Raw genomic sequence first — 15,121 nt, forward strand, 5'->3', positions numbered from 1 at the left:
TGCTAGACAGTAGTGTGTGCATTCCCCCAGCTAGCTAGCTAGCTAGATAGGCAGATGAGTCATTTTTGAGCCTTCAATTTTCATTTCCTATGTTAGAAGCAGGAAATGTTTTTCCCTTTTTTTATGTGTTCCTTCTTTATCTTGTTACACTAAAATAAATCCTTTTCTCTGACAGACACTCTGAAATGTTTTCATAAGTGGATCTCAAGGATCTGAGATTGTATGTAAAAATTGGAAAGCTCATTAGAAATACTCATTTAACTGTAGTAACAATTCCTTTCTCTTGCATATTTCTCTGGCTAAGAATTCAAGTACTATATTGAGCAAGAGTGGAAAGTATGGTTACGCTTACTGAATTCCTGCCTAGAGGAAACAGTTCCAATTTAGTATGATGTTAGCTATAGGTTTATCATGCATGGCATTTATTAGATTGAGTTATTTCTTCTTATTCCTTATGTCTTTTATACCAAAGGGAGATTGAATTTTGTGGAAAACTTCTCTGTGCCCATTGAGATGATTGTTTGATTGATTTTTTTTTTTTTTTTGGTTGTCGTGGGGCTTGAACTCTGGGCCTGGGCACTGTCCCTAAGCTCTTCAGCTCATGGCTAATGCTCTACCACTTGAGCTACAGCACCACTTCTGGTTTTCTGGTGGTTTATTAGAGATAAGAGTCTCACAGACTTTCCTGTCTGGGCAGGCTTTGAACCGCTATCCTCAGATCTCAGCCTCCTAAGTAGCTGGGATTATAGGCATGAGCCACCAATGCCCGGCTGATTATGTGATTTTTATCCTTTATTCTGCTTATTTGTTGTATTATATTTACTGACTTGTGTGTATAGAAACATTCTTGTATCTGTGGAATGAAACTACTAGGGCTTTAACTCAAGGTCTTACATTCTTGCTCAGCTAAAATTTTCACTCAAGGTTGACATTCTACCACTTGCGTGGTAATTTTGACCTTTTGCAGATTAATTGGAGATAAGACTCTCACAGATTTGTGAGCCAGCCTAGCTGCAAACAGTGGTTTTCATATCTCAGCTTTCTAAGTAGCCAGGATTATAAACATGAACCATAGACACACAGCTATAATCTTCTAAAATGTGTTATTGTATTCAGAATTAAAGTATTTTATTGAGAATTTTTGTGTCTGTGTTAACCAAAGAAATTGGTCTGTAATTTTCTCTCATTTTTCTCTCTTCCCTCTCTCTCTCCTTCACTTTCCCTTTTTTTTTTCTTCTCTTCTCCTTTTGTCCTTATTTAGTTTTAATATCAAGATTATGTACCTTGGGACTGGGAATGTGGCTTAATGGTAAAATGCTTGCCTAGCATTCATGAGGCCCTGGGTTCGATTCCTCAGTACCATATAAACAGAAAAAGCTGAAAGTGGTGCTGTGGCTCAAGTGGTAGAGTGCTAGCCTTGAGCAAAAGAAGCTCAAGGACAGTGCTCAGGCATTGAGTTCAAGCCCCAGGACTGGCAAAAAAAAAAAAAAAAAAAAGATTATATATCTTTGTAGACTGAAGAAGAAATTTTGATTAGACTGAAATTAGAAATTTGAAATTAGACTATAAGACATTTTTGTGGAATAATTTGAGGAGTATTGATGTTATTTCTTCCTTATAATATCTGGTCCAATTCAGCAGTGAATGCAGTGAATGCATCTGATCCTGGTCTTTCTTGGGAGATTCTTTTTTTTTTTTTTTTGGTCCAGTCGTGGGGCCTGAACTCTGGGCCTGGGCTCTGTCCCTCAGCTCTTCAGCTCAAGGCTAGCGCTCTACCACTTGAGCCAGAGCGCCACTTCCAGCTTTTTTTCTTTTTTACTTATGTGGTGCTGAGGAATCAAACCCAGGGCCTCATGCATGCAAGGCAAGCGCTCTACCACTGAGCCACCTTCCCAGCCCTCTTGCGAAATTCTTAATTACTGCTTTGATTGTATTTGCTTGTTATAAACCTAGAAATTTATCAATTTTGTCTAGATTTTCCAGTTCATTAAAATATAAGTTTTGAAAGTATTTACTAGGGAAATGGTAGCAAACACATGCCAAGATGAAAATTCCCAAGGCAGGTCCCAGTGCTTTTGGACTTTACTTGTTACTTCTTCTGTGAAGATAACGTGATTGGCAGGATCGGGGCTCTGTGTGCTTTGGCTCACAAGGGCCAGGAGGCAGGCTCTGGAAGCTAAATACTTTGCCAGCCACAGGCTTGATGCTTCGTTTCTGCTATGACCCTCAGATGACAGGACTTATTCCACACCAGTTGGCCTCCAACCAATATGCCCTTTGCTGACAACGCTCTCTCTGGTTTGAACTTCTCTATAGGACCATATTAGGACTTCTTCCTTATTATGAAACCTTATCATGTCTGTGCTCTACTCAAACATTGTAGAGAGGGTCCTAGGACTCCCTAGGCCATGATGGTTTCTTGTTTTCAATCCCCAAGATTAACTCAGTCCCAAACAATAGTTCTTCTCTCAAGATGGCATTTTGTATAGAGCTTCATGATAAGGAGAGCAACAAAGTATCATTCTCCACCCAGGCTAGCTTTTCATACAGAAGCAGTCACTGCCTCACCAACTTGCTCACTGGATTTAAGGCTTGCAGCTAAAATTGCCAGTCTGTCACCAGGGCCATCCTTTCAGTGGTTGATAAGTATGTCAAATGATTCCATACTTAGCTATTGTGAATAATGTCACCATAAAATATGGCTATGAAGGTATCTCTATTGTATGCTGATTTTGATTGCTTTGGAAATGTACCCAGTAGTCATAGTTAGATTATATGATAGCTCTATTTTTAGGTTTTGAGGAAGCACCATACAAATTTCCATAGTAGGTAGACTAACCTGTATTTCTATTAATAATGTATAGGTGTTCTTTCTTTGTGTGGGGGAGAGGGGGCTGGGGAAGTCCTGGAGCTTGAACTTAAGGCCAGTGTACCATCCTTTAGCTTTTTGCTCGAGGCTGACATTCTGCCACTTGAGCCACACCTTCACCTCTAGCTTTTGGGTGATTAATTAGAGATAAGAGTCTCACAGACTTTCAGGTCTTGGCTGGCATTGAACTATGAGAGCTCAGCCGCCTGAGTCACTAGGAATATACACTTGAGTAGGTGACCACATCCTAAGGGTTCCTTAATAAACAGATTTGAGTAAGATTGCAATTAGCTCTCCCATCAGATATGCTAAATACCAGAAAGTTGTTGGCAAGGCCAGCTGAAGCCTGAAGGCTTTGTTTCTGAATTTCACCCCCACAAAGTATTAATTAAATCACATGACAATGATATAAAGACCAAAGAAATTTATTTCACAAGTTCCCAGTCAATCAAAAAGTAAACCAAGAAGGCAGTTCATATGGTAATTGTGTATCAAGGGCTGAAGATGACTAAGGCATCTGAAAACCCAGTAGACTCAGGTTCCTAGAGACCCACAGTGTAATAAGCCATACCACTGGGAGACAAAAGGTTCCCCAAACTCCTTGCCACAGACCCCCACAAACCTGGAGTTCTGCTTACTGAGACACCGCAGCTTCATCTTGAAAATGTGAGTCCTGCTGGAGAGTGAACGTGATTCCAAGCCCAGAAAGGCACTTTTCAGTTTCTAGACAGCCTCCTGGGATAGCCTGCTCTGAGGGACCAGGAAATCTTAAACCCTTCCCCACTCCACCAGAATCCCAGTGTACTCAGCCATGGCCATATGCTCTATTCAGTCCTTTTGAGGTAGCAGTGAGGGATGGTGCATGAAGAAAGCAGAGGCAAAACTCAAAGAAAGTGTGACTCCAACTTTATTAGAAACCAGACAGGGCCCTCATTGGGGGACAGAGACATAGAGTGGCACAATTTGGGTCTTCTGGGCAGAGCTCAAGAGAGCAGGACTGAGCTCCAAGGGGAGGGCCCCAGCCAGGCTCCTCAAAGCAGCCACTGCCAGGCAGGATGGTCAGGGTGCTGAAGGAAATGAGGAGCTGAGGATTTTTTTAAATGGCCTACATGGGTCAAGGATTCAGTGGAAGAAAACAACTGGTAAGGCCATAGAATAGGAAGGTCATGGAAAGAAGAAGAAATGAGAAGGCGGAGTCAGGCTGCAGTGGGTCCAGCTGCTTCTAGGGCAGGATGAGGATGGACTCCCTGGCCCCCTCTCTTGGTCCTACTTGCCACCCCACTTGGCCACCTTTGTGAACACAGGTGTTGGGAGGAAGCGGCTGCTCTTCATGTAGGCAGAGATCTTCTTCAGGCCCTGGGAGTGAGGAGAGAGCCAGAGGTCAGATCTACTGCCTGTTAGCCTGAGCAGCCACACTTCAGGAGCAGCCTGTTCGTGGAGATCAAGTGGTGAAGCCCAGCTCAGTCTGCTTAGTTCCTGCCCTGTCCCCCAGCTCTGAGAAGGGAGCTTTTCCATTTTCTGTATCAAGGCAGAGACTAGACACAGCAAGGTGCTTTAAAACCACTAGACATTACAATGTAGGGTAAAAAAAAAAATTCACTCAACTGCAAAAAGTCATCCTATCAGAGCAGGAGGGAACTTGAAAGATTTCCTGTAAGGGTGAGCGAATGCGGTCATAATATTCTCCCTATATATAGGTTAAAAGAGATCTAGGTAGATTAAGGAGATGGTTAGGGTTGGGAAAGATGATGGGAAATGATTTTTTTTAACAAAGGATGACATTGTACTCACAAATTAATGTAAAATTGACTCACAAATTGAATTAAAACCCCTTTGTACAAGTATTTAAGGATAAGAGGAAAGGAGAAAGAGAAAGGAAGGAGAGGGAAAGGGAGGGAGAAGAGGAGGGGAGGGGAGGAGAGAGGAAGAGGGAAAAAAAGAGGTTAATGGGAGGGGAGGGGAGGATTTCCTATCTACACAGCTAGTGCAGGGCAGGGCTGGAGTCAGCCTGGTTCTGGGTCTGCTATTCTGTGCTTTCTGGGTACTCCCTTACCCCAACTCCCCACAGGCGGCCCTGTGACCCCTCTCTGGTCTGGAATGTTTCTTTTCTACAAAGAAACTCCTGCTTGCCTGGTTTTATACAATGACAAAGGGATCCAGAACATGCCAGTAGAGCAGACCTCAAATCCTGCATAAAATGGACAGTTAGTGGAGGACCAGCTTGACACATTTGGCTTGCCCTAATCATTTTTCAGAAAGCAGAAGGACCAACTTTTTACCTAATGTCCGAGCCTGATCTCCTCTCCAACCCTACTACAGAGGACCAGGCTGAATGATATGCTTTGTGCCTCATTAAGAATATAGAGTATTTAAATAAATTCCAAAAAATCAGAGATCTTTAGCTGGGCACAAGTGGTTTATGCTTGTAATCCTAGCTACTCAGGCAGCTGAGATCTGAGGATTGTGGTCTGAAGCCAGCCCAGGCAGGAAAGTCCATAAGACTCTTATCTCTAAGAAGCTACTCAAAAAAAGCCAGAAGTGTTGCTGTGGCTCTAGTGGTAGATCCCTAGCCTTGAGCAAAAGAAGCTCAGGGTCAGTACCCAAGACCACAGTTCAAGTCCCAGGACTGGGGGGAAAGGAAGGGGGGGGGGGGAAGAACCTGAACTCAACAATGCAGGCCCACAAGTCTCAGGTTCTAACTCTCAGCTCTCCCGTCCCTCTGGACAGTTGAGCCATTTCTTGTATAATTCCCAAGGCTTCACCTCTAGGACCAAAACCAGAGCTGATAAGCTATCTGAGAAAGCACATTTCTTGATGAGGAGTTAGAAAGAGAACAGATTCCAGGCAGAAATCGCTGTTCCCCTAATGCCTCCAACTCCCAAATCTGGAGTCAAGTAGGTTTTGCTGATGCCAAACAGAGACTCTGAATGCAGCATAAATCATTGTGAGGTAAGGCCCAGACTGGGCTCCCTGGCACCTGTCTGGGACTACCTGAATCTCACAAACTGGTATTTCTGCCAAGAAAGATTGGCGAAGGCCAATCTTTTCATTGGCTGGAGCTACATTGTATTTCATTCAGCGAATGCCAGAATATGGAACTGCAAAAAGAGTATGAGTTAATTTCACAGACAAAACACATGAGATAGGAAAGAGGAGGTTGAAACGGTTGACAGAGAGAAAATAAGACAACCACCATCAAGCAACTCAAGAAAAAGTCCAGCTGGGCACTTGTGGAGTTCAAACGCAGCTTAGGCAGAAAAGTCTGTGAGACTCTTATCTCCTAATCACCAAAGAGCTGTTAGTGGAGCTATGGTTCAAGTGGTAGAGTGCTAGCCTTGAGTAAAAAAGCCCAGGGAGAGCAAAAGGTCTTGAGTTCAAGACCTAGTACCTGCTCCCATCTCCAAAAGGCAATTCTTACGACAGGGGTCCTGGGATCTCAGTGCCTCTCCAGTCAGGAAGCTGAGCAAAGCTTCCTCCAGGTTACCCAGCACAGCCTCCACTGGCACTGGGACCTTAAGCAAATGACTCACCCTCTACAGTCTCAGGTTCCTAATCTGTCCAATAGGATGGATTGCCCTATGCACCCTATAGGAATGCTGTAATGATAAACTTGGCCCAACAGATGCAAGTTGCCAAACACAGGGACTGCCAGAAAGCCAGCGCTCACTAAGCCCTGGTTATTCTTCACTCAGCTCCAGGACTAGGGAGGCATCATAGAAAAGGGGAAGGGAAGAAGTTCATCCATGAGGAAGGAGGATTGGGGGGAGGGGTGTCACCTCAAAACGGGAAATGAAGTCCTTCAGGTTTGGGAATGCATCCAGGCACTTTGGCTCAAATATTCGATTCCTCTCTATCATATCATAAGCAATGAAATCCACAAAGGTGATCTGCAGAAAGCCAAAAATGAATGGGCTGAAATCTTACAAAATGGGAAGAAGGAAACTGTCCCTTCATCTCCCTCCTCTTTACCTTGCCCCCTGCAAACCAGGGCCGCTTCCCCAGGAACTGGGAGAAAAGTTTCAACATTTCAGGGAGTTGCTCCAAGTACTCTGGTTTCAATTTCTCCTGAGACAGAAAACAGCTGTTACCACCCTCATACACAAAATTCCATGACAGAATGACTAGGCCCAGCCAGGCTATGTAGGCCTTGGCAGGGCCATGGTGAACAGAGCTTCCCTAAAATTGAGCCTGGCTCCAGGCTTTAATATATCAGCATTGATTATAGACTCCTACAGTTAGAAGAGACCATGTGTCTGAGGGGATTGAAAGTCAGACACAAAGTACACTGTTGGGCATCTCATCAGTGATGTTCAAACCCTTTCTTTCTTATGGATCACCGCCCCCCCCGCCCCCCAAAGTGTGCAGGTACCTGGCAGGTTCTGAGCTCAGATTTAGGCAGAATCAAAGAAGCAAATAACAAAAAAAAAGCATCCCATAAAAGAATTCCAGTGTTCTTTCTAGTGGGGTGGCAGAAGAAGGGCATGAACTTACATGTATTTTTCAAAAAAGATGAAGTGAATTTGAGATGGCAAAAGGAAAGAGGAACAGGATCAAAGGTATTTAGGCTCACTGGAAAAAACCATCAAGAATGTCAGTATAACTTGTGAAGGAGATGGGGAAAAACAAGTCGTTTAAGGATACAGGTGGACCTGTTGCAACAATGAGAAGTACAAGTTGTCATGTCGAAAACCAGCTTTACAATATCGGTGGGGGGGAAGGATTGGGGGGAGGGGGGAGGCTGGGAAGGGATGTGAAGGGTAAACAAAGGAGGAGGATGCAATGCTTAGTAAGAAATGTATGCATTATCCTGCCTATGTAATTGTAACCCCTCTGAACAGTATGTTCACAAATAAAATTTTTTAAAAAAAACCATCAAGAAATGGCTACAGAAAGCTGAGTGCCAGTGGCTCAAACTTGTTATACTAGCTCCTCAAGAAGCTGAGATCGTAGGATCACATCTCAAAGCCAGCCTGGCAGATAAATCTGAGAGATTCTATCTCTAATTAGCCAACAAAAAGTCAGAAGTGGGGATGTAGTTCAAATGCTAGAGTGCCAGCCTTGAGTGAAAAAGCCAAAGTAAAACTCAAAGCTTTGATTTTAAGCCCCAGTACCAGCACAAAACAAAAAGAAAGAAAAAAGAACATGTCTGTAGGAAACCAGCTGGGAAAAAGTCCACAGGCAAGAGTGCCCATCACGTCCTCCTTTTCCTCTTGGTCTGTGTACTCCAATACCAGTGATGCATTCAGCAAACTGGAAACATGACGTAAGGGAAGAAATCGAGTCAGAACTGAGGAGTCTGAACACAAACTTAACTATCCAGGTACTGACTTTCTACCTAAGATTTAGTGGCAGGAGATTTGCAATTTTCATTAGAAATATAAGGTTTAAGATGTCTCTCTGTTGGTGGATCTTGTAAGGGTGTTTTGTTTGGTCTGATTTGAGTCTGGATTGGTTTTGAGACAGATATATAACACAGGCTCTAGCCTCAAATCTTCAACCCTCCTATCTCAGTCTCCTGAGTGCTGGGATTGCAGGTGTGTTGTTGGTTGGGAACCACAATTTGTAGGATGATAACACAAAGTGTTTGGATAGCAAACTGGCCAGAGGAGTTGGAAATGCAAAGATGGGCCCCTGTTCCTCTCTGTATCTCTTAGCCCAGCAGGGAACTCACAAAGTCAGGGCTGTAGCAAATCCTGGCCAGTTGCATGCGAGTATCCATAATCTGGTTCTCCAACATGTCCACACGAATCTTCTCCTCCTCTGTCTCTCCACCTGCAGCCACATAGATGCATCCTCACCATACTGCCCCAGGCCAAGCCCAGGAGCTAGCCATTGTCCACCCCTTACCCCATACACATTACCCTGCAGCCAGCCCCACTCACACAGGTTGTGCTTGCGGGCAATGTAGCGCAGGATGGCATTGCTCTGGGTGATCTTGTGAGCTCCATCAATCAAGTAGGGCAGCTGGATGGACAAGCAGGGAAAGTCACCAGGGGCCCCAGGTCCCAGCAGCCCTTCTCTGGGTTAGACAGACACGAGACCTGGCATTCAGTGTGCCTGACTATGGTGATCCTCACATAAACATCCTGCAGAATGAATGCAAGAGCTGGGACACAGAGCATCATCGAAACACTGCATAGACTAGAATGAGAGCCCAGGAATAACTGATCCTGAAACCTCTGAATCGAACATGGAGATGAATAAGGAACATCTGGAATTTCCCAGACCACCCCTTCCCCTGCACCTACATTGGGGAAGTCCAGGCCCAGCTTGAACTTCTCATTCAGCCACTGGCTTCCATCATAGTCAGGAGCTGTGGTGGACAAGATCAATTAAAAGCAAACCTCCCTGAGTCCAGCCCTCCTTCCCCAGGACCCCCTGAGGCAGTGGATCTGCACTCTGACCAGCTGTGTCCCACATTCCAAGGCTACAGGGGTGAAGAATGCTGGGAAGGCTGAGGGATCTAAGGACCAGGTTCACAAAAGCTTTAGGCCAGTGCTAGACAACCCCACCCAACTTCAGACAGAGGGGACCCCAGCCCTCCTCTCCCAGCCCCACATAATGGAATACCAAACTGCATCCTACAGGGGTTTGAGAAGGAGCAGACCTTGGGTGCAGGTGGAGGAGGCCTGCAGGGCTGAGCAACAAGGAGCAACAGTATGGGTGGCTGGACACCCCAATGGACAAGAACTGCTCAGGAATCTGACCAGGAGGTGTCATTACCATCTCCCATCGTGTATCTCTTCTCCTCATAGCTTGTGTCTGTGTATTCCAGGAGCAGGCGGATGCCATGAGCCAGCTGGGAGAGATGGCAGGTGACACAAGTCAGAGGAGAAGGGCATTGTGTGGCTTCACCTCCCAGGTGAGCCTCTCCCTCCCTTCTCCTGAGGTTAGTATTTCCAGGCACACACATGTACCTCTCCATCCCCTCACCTCCAAATCAGGTCTCCCAACCCTGCTCTTACATGCACAAGGTCTCACAGGCCTCCTGCCCGACACAGAGAGGGTTACAACAATTCCTCTGGAGGATGCATTTTCTAGAACTAGACCCCCATCTATTCAACAAGTCCCCACCCCGTGTCCCCGTCCTACGTGGCCATCGGACCCCTGGCTCACCCCACGGATATCCCAGTAACCCAGCGTCATGGGCATGGTGCTGGTGCTGTGAACTGAGCCGACAAACACCTGCCCACAGTCCTCCCAGATCAGAGAGTGCCTGGTGCAGGCAGGGGTGGCTGAGCCGGGGCTGTGGGCTGCTTTTAGCCCGCCCTGCCCCGCCCCACATAGCCACCAATCCCCGAGGCAGGAAGGAGGCGGGGGAGCGCCCACCCGCGGGGAGGGCCAATCCCAGCCAAAGGCAGGGCTCTGCTTGCAGCCCTGCAGCGGCTGCCCTCTGCACCCCCACATGACCTGCTGGCTCCTAATTTATCAGTTACCCTTGGAGACCTCCAGCTAGTGAGCCAGCAGCGCTGTCCCCACCTTCCTTCTCTTCCCTCACAGCTCAGTCTTCCACCCTGGCTGGGATCTGGAGTGATTGTGGATTCTGGAGACTCAGGAAGCCAGGGTCAAGCCAACAACAACAACAAACAAGCAATAACAACAACAAAGAGCAAGAGTGGCGGGGTGGGGTGTTGCAGCCAGAGAGTTCAGTGCTCCACTTCTCCATCATAAGTCATTGCAATCAGACCGGTGGGCTGGTTAAGCTATGCTAAAGGCCTGTAACTCAGAGGTGTGTCACTGGGGCTCTCCACCCACCTCCCCATTCAGACAGGGCCAGTCTTCCTGCTCAGAGCCAACCCTGTGTCCAGGCTCAGGCCTCAAGAGTAGACCTCTCCAGATTTGTCCACACAAAAGCCTTGTGTCCAGCACTCACACGGGGCTGGCCCTCGGAATTGTTTCAGTCCTTCAGAGGGTGTTGTTTGGGTCTTTATACATTTTGGATTTTGAAAGAAAAATGTCTGAATCCTATTAAAGGGATGATTATTTTTCATTTTTATTTTTTGTTGTTAAAAAGGTGAGATAGGGTTACAGTTACACATCAGGTAATGAGTACATTTCTTTTGGGACAATATCACCCCTTCCCTCTGAAGGAATGATTTTTTTTTTAAATCTAACACAAAGCCGTGCACAGGTGGCTCATGCCTGGAATCCTAGCTACTCAGGAGGCTGAGATCTGAGGATCATGGTTCAAATCCAGCCTGGACAGGAAAGTCTATGAGACTCTTATCTCCAAGAAACCACTAGAAAACCGGAAGTGGCGCTGTGGCTTAAGCAGTAGAGTGCTTCAGCTCGCCTTGAGCTGAAGAGTGCAGGGACAGCGCCCAAGTCCAGAGTTCAAACCCCACGACTGACCCCCCCCAACCCCCCCAAAAAAATGTAACACGAATTAGAACAGTACTTTTGAAAGATAAGACAGCTGGGTGCCAGTGGCTCACGCTTGTAATCCTAGTTACACAAGAGACTGAGATACGAAGATTTAGGTTTGAAGCCAGATTTGGCAGAAAAGTCAGTGAGACTTATCTCCAAATAATGAGCAAACAAGCCAGAAGTTAAGGTATGGCTCAAGTGGCAGAGTGGCCAGCCTTGAGTGGAAAAGCAAGAGCATAAGGCTTGAATTCAAGCCCCAAGTATCAGGAGAGAGGAGGGGGGAAGAGAGAGAAAAAAGAGAAAGAGAAATAGGGACAGGGAGAAGGAAGGAGAGAAAGAGGAGATTGGCTGTTAACCACCACAATTGAGGTAGGAACTACAGGGAGAGACTTTGAAGATAGAGAGCAGGATATCTTTTTTCTCCCAACACTGGTGCTTGAACTCAGTGTCTGCATACTGTTCCTTAACTTTTTCCCTCAAGACTATCACCCTACCATTTGAATCACAACTCCACTTCCAGCTTTTTGGTAGTTAATTGCACCAACTGGCTTTTGAACTGCAGTCTTCAGATCTTAGCCTCCTGAGTAGCTAGGATTACAGGCGTGAGCCTCAGGTCCTGACATCTTCGTTTTTATACTTTGAGAGGAGTAGACAGGGAGGGAGGCTGGTAAAGGAGAGGGAGGACATGCTGGCCGGGACAAGGACTCTCAGGGGCTGGGAAGGTGGAATCCAGTCACAGGGCCTTTCAGGAGAACAGCTCTGCAATAGCAGGGAACAGGCTGGACTGGCAGTCGCTCAAAGGCAGGGTCTCCACAAGCCAGGAGGGACATCCAGTGAGTTTCCTAAGTCCCTGAAAGGTAAGAAGGAGCAATCAGGATTACGGATACTTCATAGTGGTGTGAAGTAGAGGATTTTAGTCGTCACCTCACAGAAATGCTGGCTTCTTTGGACATCTGTGTGTGCTGTCCCTGCTATACAGAGTGGACAATTTCTCATTGGTCAAGGTCATCACTTTGATACTGCAAGGTCATCAAAGTGTATTGGGTACAATTTGGCTTAAAGTCTACAAAGTGTCCTTTGGATTGGAGTCCATAATTCTTTCTTCTTTTCTCATTTGCCTCTAATATTGTAACCCCCTTAGGATGAACTCACAGAATTTCCACAAGGAATTAAATCAGATTTTAGTTTATTTGATTAATTAATTTTTATTGTTTGTTTGTCAATCCTGAGCCTTGAACTCTGGGCCTGGGCTCTGTCCCTAAGCTACTTTTGTGCAAAGCTAGCATTCTGCCACTTGAGCTACAGCACAGCTCCCGGCTTTTTCTGTGATTAACTGAAGATAAGAGTCTCACAGATGTTCTTGCCTGGGCTTGCTTTGAACCAAGATTCTCAGATTTCAAATTCTTAAATAGCTAGGATTGCAGGCATGAGCCACCAGTACTGGGCATTTTTAAATATCCAAAAGGATGATCTTTATTCGCTATACCATTGGCCCATAACAGGAGACAGTTTTACTTGAGGTCACATTTGGCAAGAGCTCTACCACTTGAACTATAGCTCCCTTTCTGGCTTTTTTTTTTTCTGGTTAATTGGAAGTAAGTTTCACAGATTCTCCTGCCTGGGCTGGCTTTGAACCATGATCCACAGATCTCAGCCTCCTGAGTGGCTAGAATTTCAGGCATGCGGCAAGGAGATGAGAGCAGGGACCTGGGCCTACCAGGTGGAGAGGCTGGGTGGCCTAGTCTTCCAGTTTACAGGGTGGGGAGATGGGTTACTCTTTTCTGGTCCCATAATCTTCCACCAGCAGGTTGGTGAAGAAAAAGAGAAGTTGAGATACACTTCAGAAAACTAAGAATGCAGATGTCCCATTGGAAGAAAAGAGGGATGCTCCAGCCAAGTAGAGAAAAGAAAATCCTCCCTTCTCCTGATTTTGTTCTATCAGGGCTTCAACTGACTGGATGCTACCTACCCCATAAATGATGACTATCCTCTTTGCTAATTCTAATGCTAGGTCTTTTCAGGAATCATCTTGGATTCTTCCAGCAAATAATGGGAAGTCAAGTTGATGCAGAAGTGGAGTTGTGGCTCAGTGGTAGAGTACCAGCCTTGAACAACTAAGGGACAGTGCCCAGGTCCTGAGTTCAAGCCCCAGTCTCACATGTGCATTCAGAGAGAGAGACAGACAGACAGAGACAAGACAAACAGAGAAGACAGAAAAACAGAGAGAAGTATGCCCACATGTGGACTGATAGAAAATGCAGAGCTTTAGTTAAAATGACACAGAAAAGGGGTTTGGAGATGTGGCTCAATCAGTAGATCTGTATGTAGCTCAGGGACAGCACCCAGGCCCTGATTTCAAGCCTCAGAACCAGTACAGGCATGCATGCGTGTGCGCGCTCGCACACACACACACATACACACAGAGAAAAGGAAGTTTTGCCTAATGAGGAAGCAGAAGAATGAAGTATGTATTTGGTAGTGTCCATGGAGTTTGAGGAGTGTTTGAGGCCGAAAGGGAGAGAGAAGAGCAGAGGTTTTCTCGCTGACTGTGAGCTGCCTTCAAGCAGTGAAGGGGACAACATTGGGGCAGAGGTCAGAACTCAAGGCTTTCATGACAGTGTTAGAGCTTAGACTTCTTTTTCCTCATTGATTGAATTTGTTCATAAAGCAGCACGCAGATGGAATGAATCAGAGAACAAGGTTAGAGGTAGAAAATTCTTTTTTTATTTTTATTGTTATAAAGATGATGTGCAGAGGGGTTACAGTTACATACGTCAGGTGAAGAGTACATCTCTTTTTAGACAGTGTCACCCCTCCTCTCAGTCTCTCCCAGTTTTCCCCTCCTGTCCTCACCTACAAGTTGCATAGTTCATTTCAACATAATGTCTAATGAGAACCAGTGTTACATTTGTTCACCCTTTGTCCCTCCATTTCTGTGTCTCCTCTTGCCCTCCAAAAGACAGATAAATGAATAAACAGAAAAAAACAGCAAAAAAGAAAAAATATTTTGTTTTCATTTCCTGAACATTATTTTATATGATCAGATGCATATAGACATGGTACCTTTCTGTTCCTCTCCTAAGAATATCATCCAGTTCCTATATAATTTATTGTATCCCAGTGTATTTTAAATCTAGTTTCCCCATATGAGAGAAAACATGTGCTGTTTGTCTCTCTGAACTTGGCTTACCTCACTTAACATGATTTGGTCTAGGTCCATCCATTTTTCTGCAAAAGACATAATATTGTTCTTTCTAGTGGCTGTGTAACATAAAGGTAGAGAATTATGAACACAGAATTTCTTCTTTTGGAACTGAATGTGCACCCTGGAGAGTCTGCACAGTATCCTAAGGTTGGTAGGACTAGGATAAGTGTTCCGTTGGCTAGGCACTAGGTGTGATCCTATTTACTCATGAGACAGATCTGAGGATCGTGGTTTAAAGCTAGCCCAGGCAGAAAAGTCTATGAGATGTGTGTGTGTGTGGTACTAGGGCTTAAACTCAGGATCTGGGCACTGTCCCTTAACTTTTCCACTCAAGGCTAGAATTCTTCTTTTTTTTGGGGGGGGGGGGTCCGGTCGTGGGGCCTGAACTCTGGGCCTGGGCGCTGTCCCTCAGCTATTCAGCTCAAGGCTAGCACTCTACCACTTGAGCCACAGCGCCACTTCCGGCTTCTTTCTTTTCTGCTTATGTGGTGCTGAGGAATCAAACCCAGGGCCTCATGCATGCGAGGCAAGTGCTCTACCACTGAGCCCCCTTCCCAGCCCTCAAGGCTGGAATTCTATTACTTGATCCACAACTCCACTCTGGCTTTTTTGGTGATTAATTGGATATGTGTTTTATAGACTTTACTGGATGAGCTGGCTTTGACCCAAGATCCTCAAAT

The 15,121-nt window shown here is 45.6% G+C and overlaps 1 protein-coding gene across 2 annotated transcripts in view; it reads right to left on the reverse strand.

The window, feature by feature from the left end:
* Positions 1 to 3,759: 3,759 nt before the first annotated feature.
* LOC122108223 (glutathione S-transferase Mu 2) overlaps positions 3,760 to 15,121 on the reverse strand; it is a 108,477-nt gene continuing 97,115 nt past the window's right edge. The window contains exons 1-8 of one of the 2 annotated variants that reach the window (XM_042680227.1): positions 9,986 to 10,105; positions 9,593 to 9,668; positions 9,118 to 9,182; positions 8,752 to 8,833; positions 8,541 to 8,641; positions 6,839 to 6,934; positions 6,646 to 6,756; positions 3,760 to 4,225 (exon numbers count right to left, since the gene is read on the reverse strand). In XM_042680227.1, coding sequence (XP_042536161.1) covers positions 4,136 to 4,225; positions 6,646 to 6,756; positions 6,839 to 6,934; positions 8,541 to 8,641; positions 8,752 to 8,833; positions 9,118 to 9,182; positions 9,593 to 9,668; positions 9,986 to 10,021 — 657 coding nt within the window. In that variant the 5' untranslated portion in view covers positions 10,022 to 10,105 and the 3' untranslated portion in view covers positions 3,760 to 4,135. Of the gene's footprint in view, positions 4,226 to 6,645; positions 6,757 to 6,838; positions 6,935 to 8,540; positions 8,642 to 8,751; positions 8,834 to 9,117; positions 9,183 to 9,592; positions 9,669 to 9,985; positions 10,106 to 15,121 lie in introns of those variants that run through there. The other variant, XM_042680251.1, reaches the window with a different exon arrangement.

This window comes from Dipodomys spectabilis, unplaced genomic scaffold, assembly GCF_019054845.1.
Source record: "Dipodomys spectabilis isolate Male_0828 unplaced genomic scaffold, ASM1905484v1 ptg000002l, whole genome shotgun sequence".
Classification (NCBI taxonomy): domain Eukaryota; kingdom Metazoa; phylum Chordata; class Mammalia; order Rodentia; family Heteromyidae; genus Dipodomys; species Dipodomys spectabilis.